Genomic DNA, 26,234 nt, shown 5'->3' on the forward strand with positions numbered 1-26,234 from the left:
AGTTGATTGCTATGGGGAAAGAGGCTCAGGCCAAAATCTATTGAAAATCAAACCCCATTTTTCATTCCTTGATCTAAAAGAAGGGTAGCTGCTCTTTCTGGATATAGACTCTCAGACTCATATTCAGAAAACTAGAGAGGGAGATGGAACAGCAGCTGCTGCTGTGACAAGCAAATGTAAAGAACTGTTTTGTGCTAGCCATCAAACAGGTTGCCAAAGGGAATGGTTTTCTGCTTGAAAAGATGAGACTTGTGAAGATTTAAGGCCCTTGCTGGTGGAAGTCAGTTCCAGATTTTCACTATACTGGGTGAAATGACCTTCAAACAACACTAAGACTCACATTGGTATTGCAGGAGAAGGGAGTCTGCTGCAAAGCTGGGAAGAGTGCTGCACTTAATTTCAAGGCTACATATTTGCTGAAAGTGTGGCAAAACGTGCAAATGTTGCACATTATTCAATGTCAAGGTACAAGTCAGGACTGTGATGGAAAACTCTCCAATTGCCTGGATGGGTGCAGATCCAACAACACTCAAGAAGCTTAACACCATCCAGGACAAAGCAGCCCACTTGATTGGCACCACATCTACAAACATGCACTCCCTCCATCACCAACATACTGTAGCAGCAGTGCCTACTATCTACAAGATGCACTGCAGCAATTCAGCAAAGATCCTTCGACAGCACCCACGACCACTTCCACTTAGAAGGTCAAGGGCAGCAGATACGTGGGAACACCACCACCTGCAAGTTCCCCTCCAAGCCACTTACCATCCTGACTTGGAAATATATCACCGTTCCTTTGTAGTCACTGGGTCAAAATCCTGGAATTCCCTAACAGTATTGTGGTTCAATCTATAGAACGTGGACTTCAGCGATTCAAGAAGGGAACTCACCACCACCTTCACAAGGGTAACTAGGGATGGGCAATAAATGCTGGCCAGCCAGAGACATCCATCTCCCACAAATGAATAAAAAAGGATTATAAAATGTTTTGTTTGTATTAATTAATTAATGGGGAAGTACTTTTTTCCTGCTGTTTGGTATATTAGTTGTCTATTAAGTCTATTTCACCTATGTTGATTTTAGTTTGTTACAGGAAAAAGTCCTCAAATGTAAAATCTTGTGCGATCCTTTCTATTGGTCACTGAGAATAGAAGATTCATTTTCTTTTTTTTGAAAAGTTATTGTTCTCCATGGGGATTGCAACATAACATGTAACACATAACATGTGATCAGCGCACACACTGTTCAACTAACTACTCAAAATTCTTACCAAAATAATCCTTATAGTCCTTGTACATTTTCGGTCTTAAATTGCGTCCATCTGCAAACAGACATTTAGAGTAATTAGAAATAACTTTTGAGAAAATACAGAAATGATCGCTAAATCATTCTCTCTTTCAACGTTATGAGGTGATTCTTCTAGCTGCTGTGTTGCTTTTGTCGCACAGTGGGCTGGGAGACGCAAGTGGAAGCCGTGTCGTGGGCTTTCCGCTGGGTGTCACGGCCTCCGCCAGTCTCCGGGCGCTGGATTTCCAGTGCCAATAGCTCCACACCAGAAAACGGTGCTATGCGTTATACTGCAGGCCTGTTCAGCGAGGATAGGCCCCCAGATTTTCAGTGTGATACACGCTAGTGCACTCTGTAGTGCACAGAGTTTTGAAACTCCCATTGGACAAACCAACAGGATTTACTCCAGTTCTTAACACAAATTTGACATTTTGAATTTTTTTGGGAGAATCGCCCCCTATCTGTCAAAATAGTTTGTTGTTTTCTGATGTGTATAGATTCATTTTTACCTCAAGAGTTGAGAAAATTGTAGGGTTCCTGGCTTAAATAATATGTCCTTTCATGCTAATTCAGATAATATATAGGAACAGTTTTGGAACATTGAGTTTCCCTGTAGGTCAGTATTGTTTGTTGGTCATCTAAAAGCCTCTGAATTAGGGCCTTATTTCTTTGAATAATAAAAAGGCCTTAAACCATAAAAAAGGACTTACTTTAAATATAATAATTCAAGGATAAAGGTGACCGTGAATATGTTGCACTAATTATGAAGGTCTATTCCTTAAAATAATAAAAATATGCATATATGGCATCCCTTTAATGAAGTCACGATATACTTCATACCTGAGGATGGCACAGCGGTTAGAACTGCTGCCTCACAATGCCAGGGATCCAGCTTCAATTCCGGCCTTGGGTCACTGTCTGTGTGGAGTTTGCACTTTCTAGCTGTGTCTGCATGGGTTTCCTCCGGGTGTTCTGGTTCCCCCCCGGAGGGTCCAAAGATATGTGGGTTAGGTTGATTGGCCATGCTAAATAGAACCTGGTGTCAGGGGGATAAGCAGGGTAAATGTGTGAGATTACGTGAATTGGGCCTGGGTGGGATTGTGGTGGGTTCAGACTCGGTGGGCTGAATGGCCTCCTTCAGTACTGTAGGGATTTTCATGACTTCAGGAGTCCCAAAGGGCTTACAAACAATGCAAGTGTAGTTACTGTTGTAATATAGGAAATGTGGCTGACAATGTGCACAGTGCAAAGTCCCACAAATAGCAATGAGTTAATCACCAAATAAAATGTTTTAGTAATGTTGATTGAGAGAGAATAATTGAGCAGAACATTTGGAAGAACAGCCCCATTCACCTCTTCGTATAGTGCCATGGGATCTTTAAATTTCATCCAAGAGAACAGACAGGCCCCAGTTTAAACTTTGCTTCAGAAGGATGGCCCATCTGAAAGTGTGCCATTCTCTCAATACTGCAGTGGAGTGGTAATAACCCCCTTTCTTCTGATGCATAGACATTCAACGCAACAAGGCCCCAGTTCAGAAGTTTTTGGATGACCAAGAAATAATATTGACATAACTTTTAGTGAGCTATAGCTGATTGGATCTAAAACTATAAAGTTTGAATTACCTATTGTGGCAACATGTTAACCTGGTTAAGATTTCTAAAGCAAGACAATAACATTGATTTTTTGATCGGGTGAACACTTGACAAGACATTGGGTATAGCAGGAAGGCCAAATACTCTGCCATAAATGTACTGACCTCATGGGTATTTCTGGGCTCTAACCGATTAATGTTCTGACATTAAGGTTCCAAAAGTTGAAATTGCTTATGATTGGGATCACATCCATTAGCTGGCAGGAACTTTGCTGCTTCTACAGTATTGAAAATGAGACAGGCATAATGATTTGCAGCTTTCTAAATGTTCCTTTGAAAAATATACCAAGAGGCCAGCGAATGACTCATTCAGGTAATGCCTTTATTGCAGGGAAGGGAATGGCATGTCCTGCACTGAACAACACAGGGCAGCCGAGGAACTCAAGAGCAATATTTCCATCTTTCATAGAGATGAAATTGTCAGAAAAAATGATTCATCCTATCAAGTAAGTTGAAACATGAGAAGCTGTTATTATTTTCCATTAATAAATGTGTTGGATGACACTATCAGTTCAAGGTTTGTAGGAGTCACCTTTGCCTCTTATTCAACAAAGCTCATAATGAACCAATTTACTGAGCTACTTTGCAAAAGGTAATACTTAGCTACTTTGCAAAAAGTAATACTGCGTATCAGGACACCAATGTAATCTGTCTGAGGCTACAGAGTTGGATACAACTATATCCAGGCACATCAGCACATCACAGCATCGCTCTTTACTCTCTGCCTCTTTCATAGTTTCCCTACAGTGCAGAAGGTGGCCATTCAGCTCATCAAGTCTGCACTGACCACAATCCCACCCAAGCCCTGCTCCCATAACCCCACATATTTACCCTGCTAATCCCCAGGCACTAGGGTCAACTTAGCATGGCCAATTAACCTATTCTGCACACCTTTGGTCTGTGGGAGGAAATCGGAACAATCCACAAAAACCCATGCAAATGTGGGTGAATGTGCAAACTCCATACAGACATGACCCGAGGCCAGAATTGAACCTGGGTCCCTGGCGCTGTGCGGTAGCAGTGCAAACTACTGTGCAACGTGCCACCCCTTTCAGAAACATCCATCCTGTAAAATTTAGGAATCAAGCGGTTCCCTTGGCTCATGTGGTGCTTCCTGAGCTCCATCTTATTTACAGGCCATTTATGTAGAGGGTTAGGGCTTCCTGCCTGCACACCGTGAGTAGTATCTCGGTGAGAACCAATGGAGGTGGTACAACTGGTCCAGGCAGACCTAGAGACCCTTCCTGAATGCAGGAGCAGCCACAGACTATCTTGTAGAGGGGATTCCGCCCTCCCCACTCCACCCCAGACAGTGCTGGCCTAGCTCATAAGAACATAAGAAATAGGAGCAGGAGTAGGCCATCTAGCCCTTTGAGCCTGCCCCGCCATTCAATAAGATCATGGCTGATCTGTCGTGGCTCAGTTCCACTTTCCCGCTTTCTCCCCATAACCCTTAATCCCCTTGCCTACCAAAAACCTATCTACCAGCATCTTAAATATATTTAGCGAGGTAGCCTCCACCACTTCAACGGGCAGAGAATTCCAGAGATTCACCACCCTTTGAGTGAAGAAGTTCCTCCTCAACTCTGTTCTAAACTGCCCCTCCCCCCCCCTTATCTTGAGGTTGTGCCCTCTAGTCCTGCTGTCCTTTCTGAGCGGGAAGAACCTCTCCACCTCAAAAAGCTCCAAAAGCTATCTTTTAAAATTGAGATTTAAGATATCTGGAGGGAGTCATAAATACTACAGTTTCCCCTCTTTCGGCAATATAAACTAGCACAGTGCAAACTGACCACTTGGATTCAGCTGTTCCAACAAATGTAATACTGAGTGAGTAAAGGATCATTGCTCAGTTTTTCCATTCTTCTGAGTCACTCAGAAATGAACATCAATCATCTCAGACCCAAGTTTGATTTAACTGTACTGTTCAATTATCTACACCAGAAACACTCGTTCACCAATTAACATACAGTTGCCATGGTATCTATAGGAGAATAGGAGAGATATTAACTGACCACTATTGCCTCGTTGCTTTATGCACTGCCCTCTGTTTGGAATTCCTTCTGCTGGATTCCCAGGATTTATGATGTGACATTCGTAGCCAGTGGGACAATGCAGGGGTTCATCTCCATCCTCTGTAGTACTACAGGCTTCAGCTGCAGGGAAAGACAAATAGCTAAGCAAACGGCCGCGATCCAATTTTGTGATAATATTGTAGTATGTGCTTCAAACAATTAAAGTTTGTGCAAGTTAAACACAGGAAAAAAAATCACTTTCAATATAAACTTTATATGTTAGGTTGTTAATAAGATATAAAAAGAATCAGGGAATATAAAATAATAATTTCATCCATTTAAGTGTCAGCTTGACTCAGTGACACGATTGGCAGAGATCAGAGTAGGCCATTCTGCCCCTCCAATCTGTTCCTTCGTTCGAAAAGGTCCCAGCTGATTTGATTATAGCCTTACTTCACTTCCCTGCCACCTCCCCGTAAGCCTCAACTTCCTGTCTAATTCAGTCTTTAATATGATCCAGGGTGGGATTTTCTGGCCATGCTTGCCCCAAGAACGGAAAATCCCACTTGAGGACAATGGACCTTTGCATGACCCCTCCCAGCCCACTACGATTCCCGTAGCGGGCGACAGGGAAAATTCCGCCCCCAGCCTCAGAATTCCTCAACTATGATGAAGGGTCATCCAGACGCGAAACGTTGGCTCTTTACTCTCTCCACAGATGCTGTCAGACCTGCTGAGGTTTCCCAGCATTTTCTGTTTTTGAAATAGATTAACCAATTGTGCCATCTTTATGGAAGGGTGAGAGCGGAGGGGTGTGATGATCTATTCAACAGGGGTCACCTGTGGCTGCTGCTGAACTGGGCAGGCAAGCAGGGACTTTAAAACCACCTGGGGAACTGGCCTCTGGTCAGCTGCTAGGGGGGGCCACCTCCAGGCAGCTAAACGGAGCCTTCGCCCGCAGCCAACTGAAGGCCGATTTGGAAATCCCAGTCACCCTCTGACGGTAGGCCTTTAATTATTAATTTAATTTAAATGGCTTGCAGGCGGGTAACCCCAACTTGTCTTTGACCCTGGAGTGGGAGCCAGAGAACCAGCTCGCAGGCCAGCAATGGAAATTTCCACTCTTGCTTGCCCGTTTCGAATCCTGTCTGGGCATTGGCTAAAAATCCACCTCTGCTTCTTTTGGGAAACCAGACAAACTAAGTTGACAAATTGAGGGATAAATCTGCAGTCCCACGGAAGGGAGACTGCATCAAAACAAACAGAATCTCAAAGGAAACTGAAAACAAAAGCAAAATGTGACTGAAAGGGTCAATAAAATAGCCCAGTCTCCGCGATGTTCGCCGAGTGCAGGAGAAACAAATCCAGCTGTGTGCGAGTGAGGGAGGGAGATGAAAATTTGATCATACATAGTGCACAAAACTAAAACCAGAAAATTTAGCAGATCTGTGGAGAGAGAGAGACAGATTCAACAGTTGGAGTCCCTATGATTTCTTCAGCATTGAGAAACACGGGCTGGAATTCTCCAGCCATTCACACCGGCCGGATTCTCCAGTCCCGCTGGCAGCGCACCCCTACCTGTGGGTTTCCCTGCCGGTGTGACGTCAGTAGGAGTTTCCTTTGACAGCGGCGGGACCAGAGAATCCTGCATTAGCAAACAATGCGCTCTCTCCTGCCAGTGGGAAACATGCACGGGGATGGGGCTGGAGAATCTCACCCACAAACTCTGTTTCTCCTTCCACAGATGCTGCCAGAGCTGTTGAGTTTTTCCAGCATTTTCTGTTTTTAATTTCAGATTCCCAGCAATATTTTGCTTCATTTACAGCACACTAACAGACATTAAATATTTAAACGTGTAAGAACATAAGAACTAGGAGCAAGAGTAGGCTACTTGGCCCCTCGAGCCTGCTTTGCCATTCAATAAGATCATGGCTGATCTTTTCGTGGACTCAGCTCCACTTATCTGCCTGCTCACCATAACCCTTAATTCTTTTACTGTTCAAAAATATATCGATCCTTGCCTTAAAAACATTCAATGAGGTAACCTCAACTGCTTTACTGGGCAGGGAATTCCACAGATTCACAACCCTTTGTGTGAAGAAGTTCCTCCTCAACTCAGTCCTAAATTTGCTCCCCTTATTTTGAGGCTATGCCCCCTAGTTCTAATTTCACCCACCATCGGAAAGAATTCCCTGCTTCTATCTTATCTATCCCCTTCATAATCTTACATGTTTCTATAAGACCTCCCCTCATTCTTCTGAATTCCAATGAGTATAGTCCCAGTCTACTTAGTCTCCCCTCATAAGGCAAGCCTCTCCACTCTGGAATCAACGTAGCGAACCGCCTTTGCACCCCCTCCAGTGCCAGTGTATCCCTTCTCAAGTAAGCTAATGATAAAAGAAAAATCTTCAATTCTCATTGCTAACTGCACCAAATCGGCCAAGCTAGATTTATAGAAATATCAAACTGTTTTCCGTTTCGGATGCCTCCTGAGTGGAGTTATTTTAACAACCATCATTAATTCAGATCTGGCGTGCTGAGGATTAGAATGATACAAAACGATGACTTTGAATAAAAGTCATTGTGAAGAAAAGCGAAGTGCTTTCTAATTTAAAATTCAGATGACTAAAGTTATTCATACGTTCAATTACTGAATGAAAGTAAATATCTTTGATCACTGTTCCACTTATTCCCACAGTTTAATGAACAGTTCAAGGGGAGAATATGCTTGAGCAGCGATGATTAAAGAACAAACTTCAAAAAAATTGTTGCTTGTATTTTCTTATTCTTGTTACTAATATACGATACAAGGGGGAACCACAAAAAAAAGTTAACTGAAACTTAACAAGATCAATCGGCTTTGTAATTGTCTGTTCAAAAGTACTAATATTCCCAAGTTCTTGATATGTAGGGGTGATTACATGAATGGCAAAACATTGCGTAAAATTTGGTGTAATAGATGTTTAGTTTATAAAATGCAGTCAATGCACTAGAATCGCAGAATTCTGTCAGTGCAGAAGGAGGTCACTCAGCCCATCAGGTCTACACTGACCACACTCTCACCCTGGCCCTCTCCCCATTGCCCCATGTATTTACTCTGCTTGTCCCCCTGATACTAAGTATGGCCAATCCACCTAACCATGCACAGCTTTAAATTGATGGATGATAGATACAGGACATATGTTAGAGGTAGGTTCTTCACTCAGAGAGTAGTAAGGGCATGGAATGCCCTGCCTGCAACAATAGTGGACTCGCCAACAACTAAATGGTCAATGGATGAACATATGGATGATATTGGAATAGTGTAGGTTAGATGGGCTTTAGATTGGTTTCACAGATTGGCGCAACATCAAGGGCTGAAGGGCGCTGTAATGTTCTATGTTCTAACCCACACGTCTTTGGACCGTGGGAGGAAACTGGAGCATCCAGAGAAAACCCATGCAGACATGGGGAGAACATGCAAACTCCACACAGTCAGTGACCCAAGGCCAGAATTGAACCCAGATCCCTGGCACTCTGAGACAGTAGTGCTAACCACTGTGCCACCCCTACACTCTATATGTTGCAAATCATAGCAACACAAATAGGCTGCACAATATCTAACTAATTTTTGGAAGCACATTATTCTGTGTAGTAACACCACCCTTTCCAGTTGTTGACACAAAACAAAATTCTTTAATTTTAATTTAAATTAATTAACTAAATACAAGGTCAATTAATTAGTATAAAAACCAAAGCCAATTTGATAATTTAAAGTTAAAATTAAATCAGTTTATTTATTAGTGTCACGAGTAGGCTTACTTTAACACTGCAATGAAGCTACTGTGAAGATCCTCTAGTTGCCACACTCTGGCAACTGTGCTGATACACTGAGGGAGAATTTAGCACGGCCAATGCACCTAATCTGCACATCTTCTGGAAGAAAATTGGAGCACTAGAGGAAACCCACACAGACACAGGGAGAATGTGCAGACTACACAGACAGTGACCCAAAGCTGGAGTTGAACCCAGGTCTCTGGTGCTGTGAGGCAGCAGTGTTAATCACTGTGCCACCATATAACAAGGGATAGTAGCATTAAAATGTTCTGAATGTGTCAGAGTATTAATATCTCAGATATTAATTTAAAGAGTCAAGTAAAAATTGTTAAATCAATCTCCTTATAAAAGCAAGTGATATCAGTATCGAGAAGCAGCTGGTTGGTGAGTGCCTGATCAGTCTTCTGTTTATTTAAGTCTTCAGTTTATTTCTATATGGCCAGTTAATAGTCTAATAAACAGAGATCTAGACAGCACTTCATTCTCATGGAATGCACAGCCATGTCAGAATTCCATGCTTCTCATGACCTGAGCAATTACACACACGCATGGTGTTGGCAGCTAAAGAGTTTGAGTTCCAGGTTTCTGAGTTTGAGCAACAGCAGCTGCTGTTTCTGTGGTTCATCCATGAATAGCGTGCTTCAGGAGGGGCAGTTTAAGAATGTGGATGCAGGGGGTGGTCTTGGAAGTTTGGAAGTCTCCAGAGTGCCTCTCAATCACCGTTTAATTCTGAATAATGCTGAGAGTGCTTGTTCCTCTGGGGAGTTCAGAGCAGGATCAGCTGGGTGAGGTAGTGCAGGAGTAAGATTGTCGAAACAAGTCTGTGTGGAGTTTGCATGTTCTCCTCGTGTCTGCTTGGGTTTCCTCCGCGTGCTCTGGCTTCCACCTACATTCCCAGGATGTGTAGGTTTGATGATTAGCCATGGTCAATGTGTGGGGTTATGGGGCTAGGATGGCGCAGAGGGTGACTCTGTCAAAGAATTGGTGCAAACTTGATGGGCTGAATGGCCTTCTTCTGCACTGTAGGGATTCTGAGATTCTAAGAGGCAATACTAATAGTGGTGGACTTATAGTTACAGGCACAGACTTTGGCCCCGGATCTAAGTTCAGGATGGTGCGATGCCTCACTGCCACCAGGATTAAAAAATGTTACTGAAAAGTTGTAGAGCACTGTTATGGATGAGAGGGGACGGTCAATGGCTGTAATCCATATTGGTACCAACAATATAGACAGAAAACGGAATGAGCTTGTGCAGGCAGATTTTAGGCAGCAGACGAGATATTGATCTCAGGATTACTGGAATAACATGCACAAATGAGTACAGAAATAGAAAGTTAAGACAGATAAACGCATGACAGGAGACAGAGTGGGCAATTCTCCCAAAAAGATCTAAGTGTCAAATTTGCATACAAACAGGAATAAATCCTGCTGCTTTTTTCAGCGGGAGTTTTAAAACGAATCTCTCACACTGAATGCACCAGCGTGAATGACTCCAAAAATCAGAGGATGGGGCCTATTCCCGCTGGAGAGGCCGGCAGTATAATGCTGAGCGGGCCACTGCACATGCGCCAATCTGTCAGCACCAACATCAGCGTACACGCAGTAGCCCTGCACTACCGGCCTCACCAATGTACCCCCCCTCCCCCCCCACCACCCATAGCTCCGATCACCCCCCCTCAAGCGGTCCTGACTATCCGCGCAGTCCTAACTCCCCCAATAGGCTGACACCACCCCCCCAACCCAGCTCTGATCAGCCCTTTCCTCCCTCTGTCACTGATCCCAAAATGTAGAATGACAGCGGGACCCCCATCCCAACTGATGTCCCCCAGAAGCCCTGCCCACATTAGACCCCACTCCTCTGATACTGTCCCCTTGGCACTGTCACTTTGCCCTTTGGGCAGTGCCAGGGGGCCAAGTTGGCAACCCACCTCTACTCCCCTTCACTCCAGTGGGGTCGGGTCACCAACATCCCGTTAGTGGGAACCTACTGTAAACCCCAATTGTTTGGGGGCTGGGGAGAGGGGGAAGAGACACTGCAATCAGCTAGTATCAGTAATAGTGACTGTAACAGATTAATCATGAAAACCCATCTTGTTCCCTAATGCCCTTTCATGAAGGAACCAATACTAACATGGACAGATGCATCTGCAGCAGGCAGGTTAGTGAGAATGAAGTCAAATATGCTTTTTCCCTCACCAGACCCAGACACTATCTCGCAGTTAGGACTCAACCAGTTCAGTCAGAAGTGGTGCTACCAAGCCACTCTTGGTGATGGGACATGGAAGACCCCAGGTCTCAAGGACATTCTGTGCTCTTGCCCCCATCAGTGTTTCCTCGAAGTGGTGCAGGAGTGTTGATTCATCAGCTGAGAGTAGGGGGAGATAGGGACACCATGTAGCAATCAGCAGTAGGAGGTTCCTCTGCCCATGTTTCACCTGATGTCACAAGACTTCAATTTGGAATGTTCCCAGGACAAAAACTGCTTCCCGACTTTCTACCACTGTGGCACCACCTCTTCCAGTGGGACAGACATACACAGGATTAGATTTTATCCATAAGTTATGATTCTGTGTATATGAATGAGAGGCAGTTCCTTGATTAGTGTGTGAGACAGCTCTCTTAATACTGGCACAAGTCCCAGATGTCCATTTGGAGGATTTTGCAGTGTCGGCAGGGCTTTGTGTACCATTGTTGTTTCCGTTGTCTAGGTCGATACTGGGTGGTCCATCCAGTTTCATTCTTTTTAGACTTTTTAAACAGTTTTTGGTGCAATGGAGTGGTTAGGCTGGGGCATTTCAGAGCACATTTAAGAATGAACCACATTGGTGTAAATCTGGTGTCATATGTAGGCCAGACCAGGTAAGGACGGCAGTTTTCCTTCCCAAAAGGGAATTTGAGCCAGATGGTTTTTCATGACAATTAACAATAGCCAATTATCATTCGACTTCTAGATTTTATTGATTGAATTTGCTGTGGTGGGATTCAAACCCAAATTTCCCACAGCATTATCCTGAGTCTCTGAATTACTAGTCAGGTGACAATACCACGACACAACTGCCTTCCCGCTAATGTCCTGACAAAAGGAACACATTCTTTCATAGAAGGGAAAAAGGAGCCATATCTTTTTCACTCAATGTTTTTATGAATGGTAGTGACAGACCTTGGAGCCAAAATAGTTTATGAACAAGAATTAAATAAATTAAAAGCATTTTTTAATGCACAGTACTAGTTTCCCTTTAGGGTATTATGTTAACATAAATCCTTTCGAATCAGACAAGACAATAATGTTTTGTTCCAATATCTGCCTCTGTCATGGGGGTTTTAGAATCACAGTAAAAAGTGGTGTGGCTAAACTGTGCAAATAAAACCTGCAAAGCATCATTTAGTTAAATGGTACCAGCAAAGCAGTATTGCCAAAGATGCGCGGGTTAGGTTGATTGGCCATGCTAAAAAAAATTGCCCCTTAGTGCTTTAGGTTAGAGGGATTAGCGGGTAAAATATGTAGGGATATGGGGGTAGGACCTGGGTGGGATTGTGGTCGGTGCAGACTCGATGGGCTGAAGGGCCTCTTTCTGCACTGTAGGGTTCTATGATTCTATTGTGCTTAGCAATGTTTCAAATAGCTATTTCCTGTTTCTCTTGCAATTCACCCAGGCTTTTTGGCACCTAGTTTATTTCCTGGACTTTCTCCCACTTTCCATTGCAGAATTTTGAATGACTTAAAACCTGAAAATCAAATAATGAGATCTAGACTTTATGTGATCTCCAAGATTTGAGGAATTCAGCAATTTGAGGGAAAAAACAATGTAACAATCCAGATCCATGATCTTTATATGAATGGCAGAATAGACTTGGTCATAGAAAATAACAACCTCAGTTACTAATTTACAAGAAGTTATGTTGTACATATCAGCTCACATGTGTCCAAATCACAAATAATATTGAAGAAACAACACCTTGAAGTACTTCCTCTGGTCCATCAAGTAGCCATCCATTGCCTCCAAGCCATCTGGGCTTTGGCTGCACCAACCAATCTAGAACTAAAATTAACACAAGTTAAAACAAGCCAGCAAAATAGCAAACACATATTAGCTTTCTGGTGTGACTGAAGGGTAAAACCTATAAAATGCTTAGTATATCTGAAATGCAATCCATGCTGCAAGATATTCTTCCTATGATAATGGAGCCATTACACAAATTCAACGGCTAACTTTGTGCAAGTAATTGGAGCTTCACTATTCACATTATACGTTCTTAGTGCGAGAAAGTCTTTCTGCTTGTTATTGGGAAACATTATTTGTATTGGGCCAATGGCGGGGAGAGAGAAAGACAGAGAGAGAGAGAGAGAGAGAGAGAGAGAGAAAGACAGAGAGAGAGAGAGAGAGAGAGAGAGAGAGAAAGACAGAGAGAGAGAGAGAGAGAGAGAGAGAGAAAGACAGAGAGAGAGAGAGAGAGAGAGAGAAAGACAGAAAGACAGAGAGAGAGAGAGAGAGAGAGAAAGACAGAGAGAGAGAGAGAGAGAGAAAGACAGAGAGAGAGAGAGAGAGAGAGAAAGACAGAGAGAGAGAGAGAGAGAGAGAAAGACAGAGAGAGAGAGAGAGAGAGAGAGAAAGACAGAGAGAGAGAGAGAGAGAGAGAAAGACAGAGAGAGAGAGAGAGAGAAAGACAGAGAGAGAGAGAGAGAGAAAGACAGAGAGAGAGAGAGAGAGAGAAAGACAGAGAGAGAGAGAGAGAGAGAAAGAGAAAGAGAGAGAGAAAGAGAGAGAAAGACAGAGAGAGAGAGAAAGACAGAGAGAGAGAGAGAGAGAAAGACAGAGAGAGAGAGAGAGAGAAAGACAGAGAGAGAGAGAGAGAGAGAGAGAGAAAGACAGAGAGAGAGAGAGAGAGAGAGAGAGAAAGACAGAGAGAGAGAGAAAGAGAGAGAAAGAGAGAGAGAGAGAGAGAAAGACAGAGAGAGAGAGAGAGAGAGAAAGACAGAGAGAGAGAGAGAAAGAGAGAGAGAGAGAGAGAGACAGACAGAGAGAAAGACAGAGAGAGAGAGAGAGATCAGCAACAACCTGTCCTAGTCCCTCCATGCCAACGCTAATCGTTAAGAAAGTCCACCAATGTTTCTACTTTCTCAGGAGGATAAGGAAATTTGGCATGTCTGCTATGATTAGAGTCGTGGTAGTTTACAACATGGAAACAGGTCCTTCAGGCCAGCTTGTTCATGCCGCCCAGTTTTTACTACAAAGCTAGTTCCCAGTTGCCCACATCCCTCTATAACCATCTAATCCATGTAATTGTCTAACTTTCATAGGAAGTGAATTTATCACTGCTGCAGATTAACTCCTCAACTTTTACAGACGCACCATAGAAAGCAGCCTTTCTGGTTGCATCACAGCTTGGTATGGCTCCTACTCTGCTCAAGACTGCAAGAAACTACAAAGGGTCGTGAATGAAGTCCAGTCCATCATGCAAACCAGTCTCCCACCCATTGACTCTGTCTATGCTTTCCACTGCCTAGGAAAAGCAGCCAGCATTGTCAAGGACCTCATGCATCCTGGACATACTCTCTTCCATTAGGAAAAAGATATAAAAGTCTGAAGTCATGTATCAATCAACTCAAAAACAGCTTCTTCCCTGCTGCCATTGGACTTCTAAATGGATCTACCTCACACTAAGTTGATCTTTCTCTACACCCTAGCTATGACTGTGACACTACATTCTGCACTCTCTCCTTCCCTTTCTCTGCATAGCATGCAAGAAACAATATTTTTCACTGTATACCAAATATGTGACAATAATACATCAAATCCGGGGCGGGGGGTAATGGGGAAGAGGGGGAGAGAGAGAGAGTGAGACGGGGGGAGATGGAGAGAGAGAGAGAGAGACAGACAGACGGGGAGAGCGAGTGAGAGAGAGAGAAAGACAGAACGAACGAAAGAGAAAGTGTACAAACATTTATCGTAGGTGATTCCTGCTTCTATTTCAGCAAGTTATTATAATTGTTTGATGTTCCTGTAAACACATCAAGATATTCTCATGGTATCCCAAATCTGTTGCTTTTTTTATATTTGAAAAGGTTGAAGATAGCCTTTATGACCTGCATCAACGATAAATTCATTTCCTATGAAAAATCAGCTCCCACATTTCCAAGATTAGATTTACTTAAGAGGCTGCAAGGAAATCATGTTTATTGGTTGGAACAATAATCTTTCATTTAATGACTGCAAAATCCAACATTTCTATTCTTTTCCTCCTCCCCATCACAGACCTGACGAAATCCCACAAGTAATTCAGAACAGGTCTTTTGTAGAAACTACATTCTGCTAGTTTAATATCCGGAAGTAAAATTCTTTATTTTGTTAATCAGGGAGCTGAACGTTTCACGTGTTGCATTGATATTTGTGATTGTAAATAACAAGCATGTTTTTGATTTACAATCTTTTTCTTTGGTATTTCCACATAGCAAGTCCCAAATCTTGGATGAACAAGGAGGAGGAGACAAGCAAAGGCATCCCGAAACAGAAGGAAAAATGAGCAGGCAAATCAAGCTTGTACAATGTCAGGCTTTCAGAAAACTGCTAGAGTGGTCAAGGCAGAAGATTGGAAGTATATTCCTTCTCCAGCCAAGATGGGAAAATGTTTTTAAGTTTAAGTTTATTTATTAGTGTCACGAGCAGGCTTACATTAACACTGCAATGAAGTTACTGGGAAAATCTCCTAGGTGCCTGTTTGGGTACACTGAGGGAGAATCTAGCATGGCCAAAGCACCTAATGTCTTTCGGAGGAGACTGCAGCACCAGGAGAAAACCCATGCAGTATGGGGGAGAATGTGCAGACTCCACACAGACAGTAATGCAAGCCGGGAATTGAACCCGGGTCCCTGGCGCTGTAAGGCAGCAGTACTAACCACTGGGCCAACCATACTGAAAAATATGTTCCGGCTCTGCACAATTAATAAACAGAATTCAGGAGGGTTTGGAGTCAATTGTGCTTCTTGTATAATTAAACACTAAACTACGTTAACAATGCAGCAAGAGAACAAAGAAAGGACAAAGAACAAAGAAAAGTACAGCACAGGAACAGACCCTTCGACCCTCCAAGCCTGTGCTGATCATGATGCCCTATCAAACAAAAAAAACCTTCTGCCCTTACTCAGAATGTATCCCTCTATTCCCTCCCTATGCATTCACCAATCCAGGTGCCTCTTAATGTTGCTAATGTGCCTGCCTCCACCCACCCGCTCTGGCAGCGCATTCAGGCACCCACTACTCTCTGCGTGAGAAACATCCCCTGCACATCTCCCTTAAATTTTCCCCTTCTCACCTTAAACCTGCGCCCCCTTGTAATTGGCACTCCCACCCTTGGAAAAAGCCTCTGACTATCCACTCTGGTAATGTCTCTCATAATTTTGGTCTGAATAGGGAAGATTCGCAGAATCTTGCAAAGATCAAGTATACCTGGTGGTGGCTTTACAGATTCCAAACAAGCATAAATACACCCATTGTAACAGCAGCGTTTGTGCCTTTCACATTCAGAGTCCGATCTGCAGCTGGGAACCTCACAGGCTCTGTCCTGGCAAAACCTGTGGAGGGGGAGGACATCGATCGTTCTTCTGGTATTGTGATGAATATTGAAACCAGCTGATACTCATAGTCCTGTGAAAAAATATTAAAAAGAACAGAATATTTTAACTAATGTCGCAACAAAACATACTTCTGCCTAAGTTTGCATTTTGCGGCTATTTTGTTTGGAAGTTGTCTTTTCTTGCAATTGAGCGTTGCAAATTAGAGTGGTGTTAAAATAAACAAATCCTCTGATCCTACTCAATGCCACTTTTCCTGCTATTAAACCATGCTGGGATAAAGCTAGCAATTTTTCTGCTCTCCCCATTTGCAACAAACATTTATGCCCAATAAATGATTATTGATTTAACAAATTTAGAGCGACTTTTTCATTTTTTGGCTCGTGCACATGGAAGCACTAAATTCAATCATATACCATTCGTATATCTTTTACTTTGGCTGACAGCAGTAGCCAGGAGTCCACCTTACTTTCAGGATTATATTTTTGAAATAGGTAGGCTTGCTTGCTAGATCACAGGATGCAGATGGGACAGAGGAACCACCTTTTCCACCACTACCACATTCTGGTCGTGTCAAATGCTGTCCACGGCAAACAAAGCACACGGAGCTAAAAATTGTTCTGTGCTGGCTTCGGAGCATTTGGATCACGATTTACTATCTGCCCATGGGACCCCCACTGCTGTGCAGGTAGGCGGCAGATGCACTTAACTGATTGTAGATTTGATTAAACTGTCACACTGGCACCAAGCGTGGCGACTTCTTGCGAGCTGTCCCCAGCATTCCCACTAATTCTATCTTTCACTCTTGTTCTATGCTCTTAAAACTCTACTCTCGCTACACCCTAGCTATGATGTAACACTACATTCTGCACTCTCTCCCTTCCTGCTCCCCTATGTATATGGCGTACTTTGTCTGTAAAATGCACAAAAGACAATACTTTTCACTATATACAACACATTAATTGTCTCATAAGATCATTTAAAGGATAACATTTAAAAGCAGATGATACCATTTAAAAGGCGTTTGGACAGATACATGGATAGGAAAGGTTTAAAGGGATATGGGCCAAATGGAGTTAGCTTAGATGAGTTTCGGTCAGCATGGACCAGTCTGGGCCGAAGGCCTGTCTCCATGCCGTAGATTCTATGATTCTATAAGATAATCCCACTGCCTTCCCTAAGCCAGTTTGAAAAGACTAATTACTCAATTGCTTGATTGTCAGCTAAACAACTTTCATATTTCAATATGTTTATAATCAGTAAAGAGAAATGTTTAAAGAAATTTAAAGGATTTTTTTTGAAATGTGCGTTTGGGTTTTTCTCCAGGATCGCACCTCACAATGTCCTGGAGATTGATCCTGAACTCCTGGAGATTCCAGGTCCATCTGGGAGTGACGACATTCCTACCAATGCCCCCTCTTTGCAGCATTGCTGCTCCTGCCACAGTGGCCCCAATCTGCCACAGTTAGGCCTCCTCCATCGAATTGACAGCCTCCACATTGGCAGACAGCAAAATGCCAGCAGGAACCACTCACCAACACCTCCCCCCCCCCCCCCCCCACATCCCCCACCCCTTCCTCCCACCAAAACAACCCTAACTGGGGCCTTATGTAAATTGGCAGCCTGCAGCAATGAATAAATTCCCTGTGGGGCCAGCACAGCTCAGTCTGTTAACTCAGCTACACCCGCCACAGCTGTTACATTGGCTGTATGATTTCCTGTACATTTCAAATCAAGGACAACCACAGCAGTTATTTCCGCTTCACATGCATATTTCCACTAAACCTTGATGGCCAGATCAGGATTTTACAGCTTTTAACCAAAATCCAGACTCTCAAAACACAAATCGGAACAAAGCAACAAGTCAGGGAAACGTCAATTTGCTCAGTGCCATCCGTTAGAAATAAACAGATTGGGATGGCACAGTGGCGCAGTTGTTAGTTGCACTGCTGCCTCACAGTGCTGAGGACCCCAGTTTCCACTCCCAGCTTGAGTCACTGTCTGTGTGGAGTTTGCACATTCTCCCCGTGTCTGTGAGGGTTTCCTCTAGGTGCTCCAGTTTCCTCCACAGTCTAGAAATGTGCGGGTTGGTGGATTGGTCATGCTAAATTGGCCCCAATAGTGTCAGGGGGACTAGTACGGATTACAGAGATAGAGCCTGGATGGGATTGTGATCTGTGCAGAGTTGATGGGCTGAATGGACTCCTGCTGCACTGTAGGGATTCTATGATTTTGTGTGTGATTTGGGATGCGCAATGCTGTCACCAAGTTGAAATAAATGGAAAAGCACCCTGTTTTGAAATAGTGCCTTTCACTTTGTGAGTTAAGGAACATTCCAATAAGAAAATGTTGTCCTCTTCCATTACATTACAATTGCTATTCTTTGCACCCAAGCCTGCCTGGGCTAGAAATAGTTGTTTGTTCAGTTTTACCTTCCATGCAATTCACAGCACTTTAAACCAGAGTTCATGCATCCAGCAAAATAGCAGTGAATTGCACACTCCTGCAGGTGGCTCTAGTTACAAGCTAAAGGGAAGCTGAACGGCACACAGCTCTATAACACTGCTATCAACCACAGCAATTCCTACCGTTATACAAATAAAACTTTCCAGAATTGGGTAGGGGGAGCAAACTGTTGCATCAGTAAATTTTGGACCTGCATATTGAGTCATGCCTAGTGGCAAAGGGGGTGGGTGAGTTTTCACAGCGGTATTCCAATTGCCCTTACAATTTTGACGATAGAACTACAGGCACCCTGAGAAAGTGGTATAAATAATGATTGTTGCCTTTCTGGGAGGTTTCCACAGCTCTCCCACAGAAGTTATTGGAAATAAGCAGATAAAACCACGCCAGAATTCCATTCCCAAGTGGATCCTTTTGGCATTGTATTTCTGGTTTTGAAACTATTTTGTTTCATCGCCCCAGGTTACATTTGCACTTGTGGGATATAGCAGGAAATCAAAATCGATACAAACCTGCTGAGTGCAGCAATGCAAGATTTTAGCTATAACAATGCTAGGAACACAATAACTTATAGTCAACAGAAGACCAACATCCATTTCGTTTGCTGGCCACATTATTGGTAATTGTCGGATTCACCAATAATGGAATTGTTAACTCACCCTAACAACCAATATGTGTCAAATAATTTACAACAGATTCAAAAGAACACTCGGAAAACTCAATAGTGGAAAACTTGGGAAACCCCCTTTCTCCCAAGCATGCTGAAAGATAATCAGAATTTAAATTATAACAGAAAATTCTACTGAGGATTTTAGCCAAAACCTCCAAAGCCACAGATCATTTGAGGCAGCATAGTAGTTAGCACTGCTGTATCACAGCCTCAGGGACCTGGGTTTGATTCTGGCCTCGGGTGACTGTATAGAATTTACACGTTCTCCCCTTGTCTGTGTGCGTTATGTGGATAGACGGGAGGGGACTGTGTAGATGGTCCTTCAAAGAGTCGGGGTGCCCTGATTTGGCTAAATGGCCTTCTTCGGCACTGTAGGGATTCTATTGAAAACTCATTAAATGTTGGTATTCTGCTGGGATTGACTGATCTCAACCCAGATTATATGAGGAGTATAGTTGTTTGCACTGTTAAGACAAAATAGAATTCAGCTAACATCCCTACTCATGAGTGCCATCCAGTTTGCATGTGGCAGAGTGGTTCGCAATGTTGCCTCACAGCACCACGAACCCGAGTTCGATTTCAGCCTAGGGTGACTGTATGGAGTTTGCATGTTTTCTCCACGTCTGCATGGGTTTCCTTTGGGTGCTCCAGTTTCCTACCACACTCTAAAGGTGTGCGGGTTCGGTGGATTGGCCATGCAAAATTTCCCCTTAGTGTCAAGGGGTCCAGCAGGGTAAATATGTTAGGGTTACGGGGATAGGGCCTGGGTGGGATTATTGTCGATGCAGGCAATAGTGGCCTCCTTCTGCACTGTAGGAATTCTATGATTGTCAGTGTTGCCAATATGACTCTATGGGAGTCAGGCAAGCAAATGGGAGGTTTGACCCACAATCTAAAAGCTTGCCAATTCTTACTGAGTAGATGTAACAAATAGCCACTTAAGTGAAGGACTTAAGACCAGTGGCATCTGCAAAGACCACTCTGCTAAACATTTACCCATTATGAAATTTCTCACAACCCATGTTAGAAAGCATTGATTTAAATGGGGAAGAGGCAGGGAAAAGGGACTGTTCACTGCAATGATATGACCTAAGTCACTACACAAAGTTGTGGAGAGATCAAGTGGTGTATGTGACATAATCTTAACTTGATATACCACAGTGCCCCAGTTATGCATTATAAATTAAAATTTGATATATTACAAGTACAAACCAATTTACTGGACACTGAACTTGTTAGATCACAAGACTGTGGCGAACTTTAAACTACAAGAGCCCCCGTGAAATATTCAGAAGTGGAAGTCTCCAAAGTCCCGTGGGATCATTTTTTTTTGAGAGAGATAGACTCGACTGGTGGTGATTAAACCTGAGGATCACCACACCTCAGATGAGGGGCAAGGTTTAGAAAGTCGGACTATCATGAATAATCTCAGCCGGTACACAAACTGTACCTGTACTCTTGGCATTGTTCCGCATCAAGAACCAGCCGCCCAGCCAACTGAGCTAACCAACCTCCTACACACTTGGGAAACAGCACATTTTCTGAAGGTCAGTCTTACAAATGCAGATTTCTAGCAAGGAGCCTGATATATTTATCTTTAATCACTGTTCCATGAAATGAATGAGCTCAGTTTGAAAAGTCTAATTTTAATTGCCTCCTATTATTGGATTTAATAGATACACAGTTAAATTATAATTTCCAAACTAATTGAATTTGTATTGAGGATTATATAAAGAATATTTCAGGACTGATTCATTAGGAAAAAAAATAACTTTCTCTGATGTCAGGTTATGCGATAATGATTGAACTTCCCTGCATTGGCAATGGAACCAAGCATCTATTTCTCAGTTGGAACTGATGTTCCCTCATCATTTGACCTCCAAAAATATATTTTAAAAGGAGTTTGTGGACATTTCACAGGAGTCCTTGAGACATTTAAGGAGATGATTGACTATTCTTTCTCACACCTTAAATCTTGACTGTGTGGTTAAATTCCATTGTTGACAATGTTCAGCAGATAAGAAACATATTTTCCAGCAGTGTGTCCAGACATTTAACATTTTTTCCCAATGCAAAAATGTTAATTTTGACTAACTCTATAATCTCAGCCATTTCAAAGGACATAGTATAATGGAAATGGCATCTTTTTGAGGTTATATTTCACAGAGAGTGACTGATATTTTGATATCATATAGACTGATGTGGATTTCTTTACAAGTACTGCATGCACATTCAGCGACTTATGTTTCACGGTACTGAGTTTTGATATTCTGAAATTGTTTTTGTGTTTTAGTTTTCAGCCACTGTGTGACAACCTATAACTAGTACTCTAACTCAGAGTAATAAGATCCAGTGAATAATAGTCATTAACCCTTTTTCCTTTATGTAGGCTACAGTTTTTCTGCTTAAATATTGCTTAAAAGTACAGCCATGAATAGAAAAAGACAATATACCCTGTCCTATGTACAATTTACAAAATAGGAGAAGTAGGCCATTCAGCCCTCAAGTATGCTCCACCATTCAATAAGATCAAGGCTGGTCTGTTTATTGTTCCATATTCCCATCTATTACCCATTACCTTTGATTCCATTGCCGAACAAGAATCTATCCACCCTCTCTTTAAAAATATTCAATGACTCCGCCTCCACTGCCTTCTGAGCCATGGAGTTCCAAAATCTCAACTCTCTCAGGGAAAGAAATCTCATCTCTATCCTAAAAGAATGACCACCAACTTTAAAATAGTACTTAGTTCTGGACACCCTTACGAGAAGGCACCTCTTTTCTATCTCAACCTTAACAACACCATTCAGGATCTTGAGTCACACATTCTTCTTAAAACTCTTGCCTCATCACAAGGGATTTCTGTCTTCACCTTCAAGGATCTAACCTCTGAATTCCCTCCGGAAGTCACTCTGACTTGGACTGCCTCAACGACTGCCGGCCTTCCAGCGTTACAATTGCATCTCCAGAGTTTCCCTAGATGCAGAGGTCTGCACACCAGACAAGCATGACTTCAGCCCCACTGAACAGAACACATAAGAACATAAGAAATAGGAGCAGGAGTAGGCCGTCTAGCCCTTCGAGCCTGCCCCGCCATTCAATAAGATCATGCTGATCTGAAGTGGATCAGTTCCACTTTCCCGCTTTATCCCCATAACCCTTAATTCCCCTGTCTATCAAAAACTTATCTACCCGTGACTTAAATATATTTAGCAAGGTAGCCTCCACCACTTCAACGGGCAGAGAATTCCAGAGAATTCTTCACTCCACCCTTTGAGTGAAGAAGTTCCTCCTCAACTCCAATCAAAACTGCTCCCCCCCCCCCCCCTTATCTTGAGGCTGTGTCCTCTAGTCCTGCTATTCTTTCTACGTGGGAAGAATCTCTCTACCTCTATCCTATCCGTCCCCTTCACTATCTTATACATCTCTATAAGGTCCCCCCCTCATCCTTCTAAACCCCAACGAGTACAGACCCAGTCTATTTAGTCTCTCTTCATAGTCCAACCCTCTCATCTCCAGTATCAGCCTAGTGAACCTCCTCTGCACTCCCTCCAAGGCCAATACATCCTTGTTTCAAAGCCATTGTTTCAAAGGGTTGTGTCTCACTTCAGTGACCCGCAGCATGGAATCACCAACCTCCTGCAATCTTCTCAGCTCAAGGCTTCTCCTAAGCCCTCACTACTTGGAGCCTGTCAACTGCAGCACTTTGAGAACTTCTTCCTTTGTTTCTTTCCCTAGTGGTTACTCTTGGTGGTGCTGGTTCTTCCTAACAGTCACCTCTTGGTGGCTTCTTCCCTGATCCACTCTCTCCACGCTGTCCCCCTGTCCTGGGCCTCCTCTCATTATGGCACCCAACTCCTTGGTCTCGTGATCTGACTTTCATGCAGTTCTCTCCATGCAATCACCCTGATCACTTGCTCTAGCCCCAAGATTTCAATGTTGGACTGCGCCGCCCGCTCCCAATTTATCATACGTGCAGAAACTCTCAGGGAATGACAGGAAGTGGAATTTCTGACCTCCTTTAAAGAGGCAAGTTCCTATTTCTTGACTGACTTCTGAGATGGTGGAGCATTTGCAGTGTACATGACAAATTCCAGTCAATAGTCACTGTCTAACTTTGGCAGCACTTTCTCCAGCACAGTTCTCATTGAGAGCTCAGCCAATGCTAGAGATAAGCTATGAGAAACAATCCTGTGAAGCGGAATTAATCTCCCAACCAAACTGAGGGCAGACAGAGTGGTTGCCCTTCCCCACATTCTTGTATGATTGTGAGATGTAGACCATTTATTCTAGGCATGCAAACACGCTACACCACTTTCACATGACCTGCAGAAACTACAAGATTAAATGGCAAGGTGCCCAAATACTGAGATTCTCTTCTGACTGACATGTATAGCATTCATGCACTGCTGAGGAAAGCTTAGATAAGATTGGCAAGGTCATGTTGCCACGATGCCTAAATAAACACTTGCTAAAAAAAAACCTCTTAAAAGGGAAATGTGTTCACAAAGAGGGTTAAAAAAGTACTTCAAGGGGATACAGAAGTTTTCACTAAGAATTTCAATATCACCCTGGAGATTATGGGGGACATTCATAGAGCTCTGCTACATATCAGACTAGGGGACATTGATTCAGAAAAATGGCAGTAGGGGACATGAGGAAGAAATTTCTTTTTATGCAAAGGGTGTCCGGATTTCGCTGCCTGAGTTGGTGATGGGGGCAGAGACCACAAGCTCAGAAAAAAGTACCTGGATCTGCACCTTAAATTCTGTAAGCTACAGGGTTATGAGCCAGGTGCAGGAAGATGGGATTAGGAAGGGCACTGGGCATTTGAGTGGCCTCAGGTTAGCATGGGCAAGATGAGCCAAATGGCCTCTTTCTGTGCTGTAGTTTTTCTATGGTTGTATATAGCACAGCCTCATCAGCCTTCTCCTACTAATAGAAGAATTACACTGGCCAACGGGAAATGGGGATATAGCAATGCAAGCACGTCCATCGCACCAACAGCTAACAGATCCATTAGTACTCTAACTAGACTGATTAGCCACCTCCGAACATATTCACCTCCACACATATCACATCTGCAAGCTAAATGAATTCTAATTAACACAAGGTCACCTTTGACTAGGACGAGCAAACATCACTACTTGTGTGCACCTTGTCTGTGCTCATTGCTCAGCCTGTAACAGTAGCTGCACAGATCTTTTCACGTGAGGACTGAAATAAATAAATCTACAACTTTGCTGTTTAGATCCGCACCCATTGGCAGGGCAAACCTCAAATCTGCTTATCACATTGCAAAACAAAACGCCTGTTAATCACTGGAGAATGGTATGTGTGTGCATGGCAGAATTTCTAATGGTAGGAAAATCTCCCTGCTGGCGACCACTATAGGGTTACTTTTAAATTGATACATAGTATGACCCAAGAAAGCAAATCATTGCAGTTATGAAAGAGTTAAAAGTATGGTGAAGTAGCCCTAACTTGTAGCCGACACATCTCAAAAAGACTTCACAAGATGAGCTATTCTTAGAGTGCAGTGACGACTGTTATCCAGGCAAGTATGTGACTGAACAATTAGAACTCAAAACAGCTCCGTATTTCTTTAATTAACCAGGGAGAAGACAAAGTTTTTGATTGTTTTGAAGTGGTGACTCCCCTGACTCTGAATTAGAGACTTTGTGGCTCAACCCTAAGCCCTTTCAAAACTTCTGAATTGAAATGTTACATATCAGGAGCCAAGCCAGGAGCCACAGGAAGGAATGGGGGAAACTGAGTGCTTGAGAGACAATGATTAGTGCTTTTCCTTTGGAGAAAGGATGAATGAGAGCAGCAGGCTGCAATATTTCAGGGCTCCCTAAATGGAAACACAACACTGTCCACATCAAAGAGAAGTTCTTTTCAGGAATAAAAGTTATTATGCACATTACTTCTTAAAACTCCTATTATTATATCACACATACAATCATGGGTTGTTTGGGAGTTTCAGGGCTGGTCCGTGAATGTACGGGGAGCCGCGATCGGGCCCTGGGAGAGGGGGTTGAGGAGCAACACTGCAAGGGTCCCAGACTGGCCAATGATCGAATTGGCCAGCAAACTACAGGTTGACTGTTTGGGGCCACTGTACATGCTGTCAGCCTCCAGTGTGAATAGGCCCCGTCCCCCGAGCTTTTAATGATATTTCTGATTGTGACCTCTGCATTGCACAGAGTGTAGGAGACTTGAGTCTGAAGTTGTACTGAAAAAGAACACCATGATTTACACCAGTTTTTCCGTGAACTTGACACTTAGAATTTTTTTGAGAGAATCGTGGTTAGCAGTTCCCACACTGTCGATATCAGCCATGGCACAGCAATGTTCTATTCAATGTTAAGATAAACCCAAAGACCAGCAGCAGCACACTTTAAACTTCTGCATTGCTGTGAAAAAAAAAATCAATGGAGAGGGAAACCGAGTAGGGATTATAATAGACAGCCACTAGGCTATCGTCCACTTTAATGCCTACTGAAGTTGAAAGTTCCACCCAAGGATGGAACAGATCCTGCACTGACCAGCAGGCGGGGATATTTGCAGATATCTTCAACCTCTCCTTACTCCGATCTGAAGTCCCTACCTGCTTCAAAAAGATGACCAAAGAATGCTCCTTAATGGCTACCGCCCAGTGGCTCTGACATCCATCATTATGAAGTGCTTCAAAGGTTAGTCATGGCACTCATCAACTCCATTCTCCCAGATTACCTGTATCCATTGCAGTTCCC

At 43.2% G+C, this 26,234-nt stretch overlaps 1 protein-coding gene across 1 annotated transcript in view; it reads right to left on the bottom strand.

Annotated features, from left to right (window-relative positions):
- Window positions 1-26,234, bottom strand: part of wfdc1 (WAP four-disulfide core domain 1) — a 61,849-nt gene that overhangs the window by 27,123 nt on the left and 8,492 nt on the right. Inside the window, 6 exon segments of the mRNA XM_080186746.1 lie at window positions 1,274-1,324; window positions 4,957-5,097; window positions 12,730-12,813; window positions 16,219-16,333; window positions 16,335-16,391; window positions 16,393-16,416. Of these exon segments, the coding sequence (XP_080042872.1) occupies window positions 1,274-1,324; window positions 4,957-5,097; window positions 12,730-12,813; window positions 16,219-16,333; window positions 16,335-16,391; window positions 16,393-16,416 (472 nt within the window).

This window comes from Carcharhinus amblyrhynchos, chromosome 4 (assembly GCF_965287045.1).
Source record: "Carcharhinus amblyrhynchos chromosome 4, sCarAmb.v2.hapA, whole genome shotgun sequence".
NCBI lineage: Eukaryota > Metazoa > Chordata > Chondrichthyes > Carcharhiniformes > Carcharhinidae > Carcharhinus > Carcharhinus amblyrhynchos.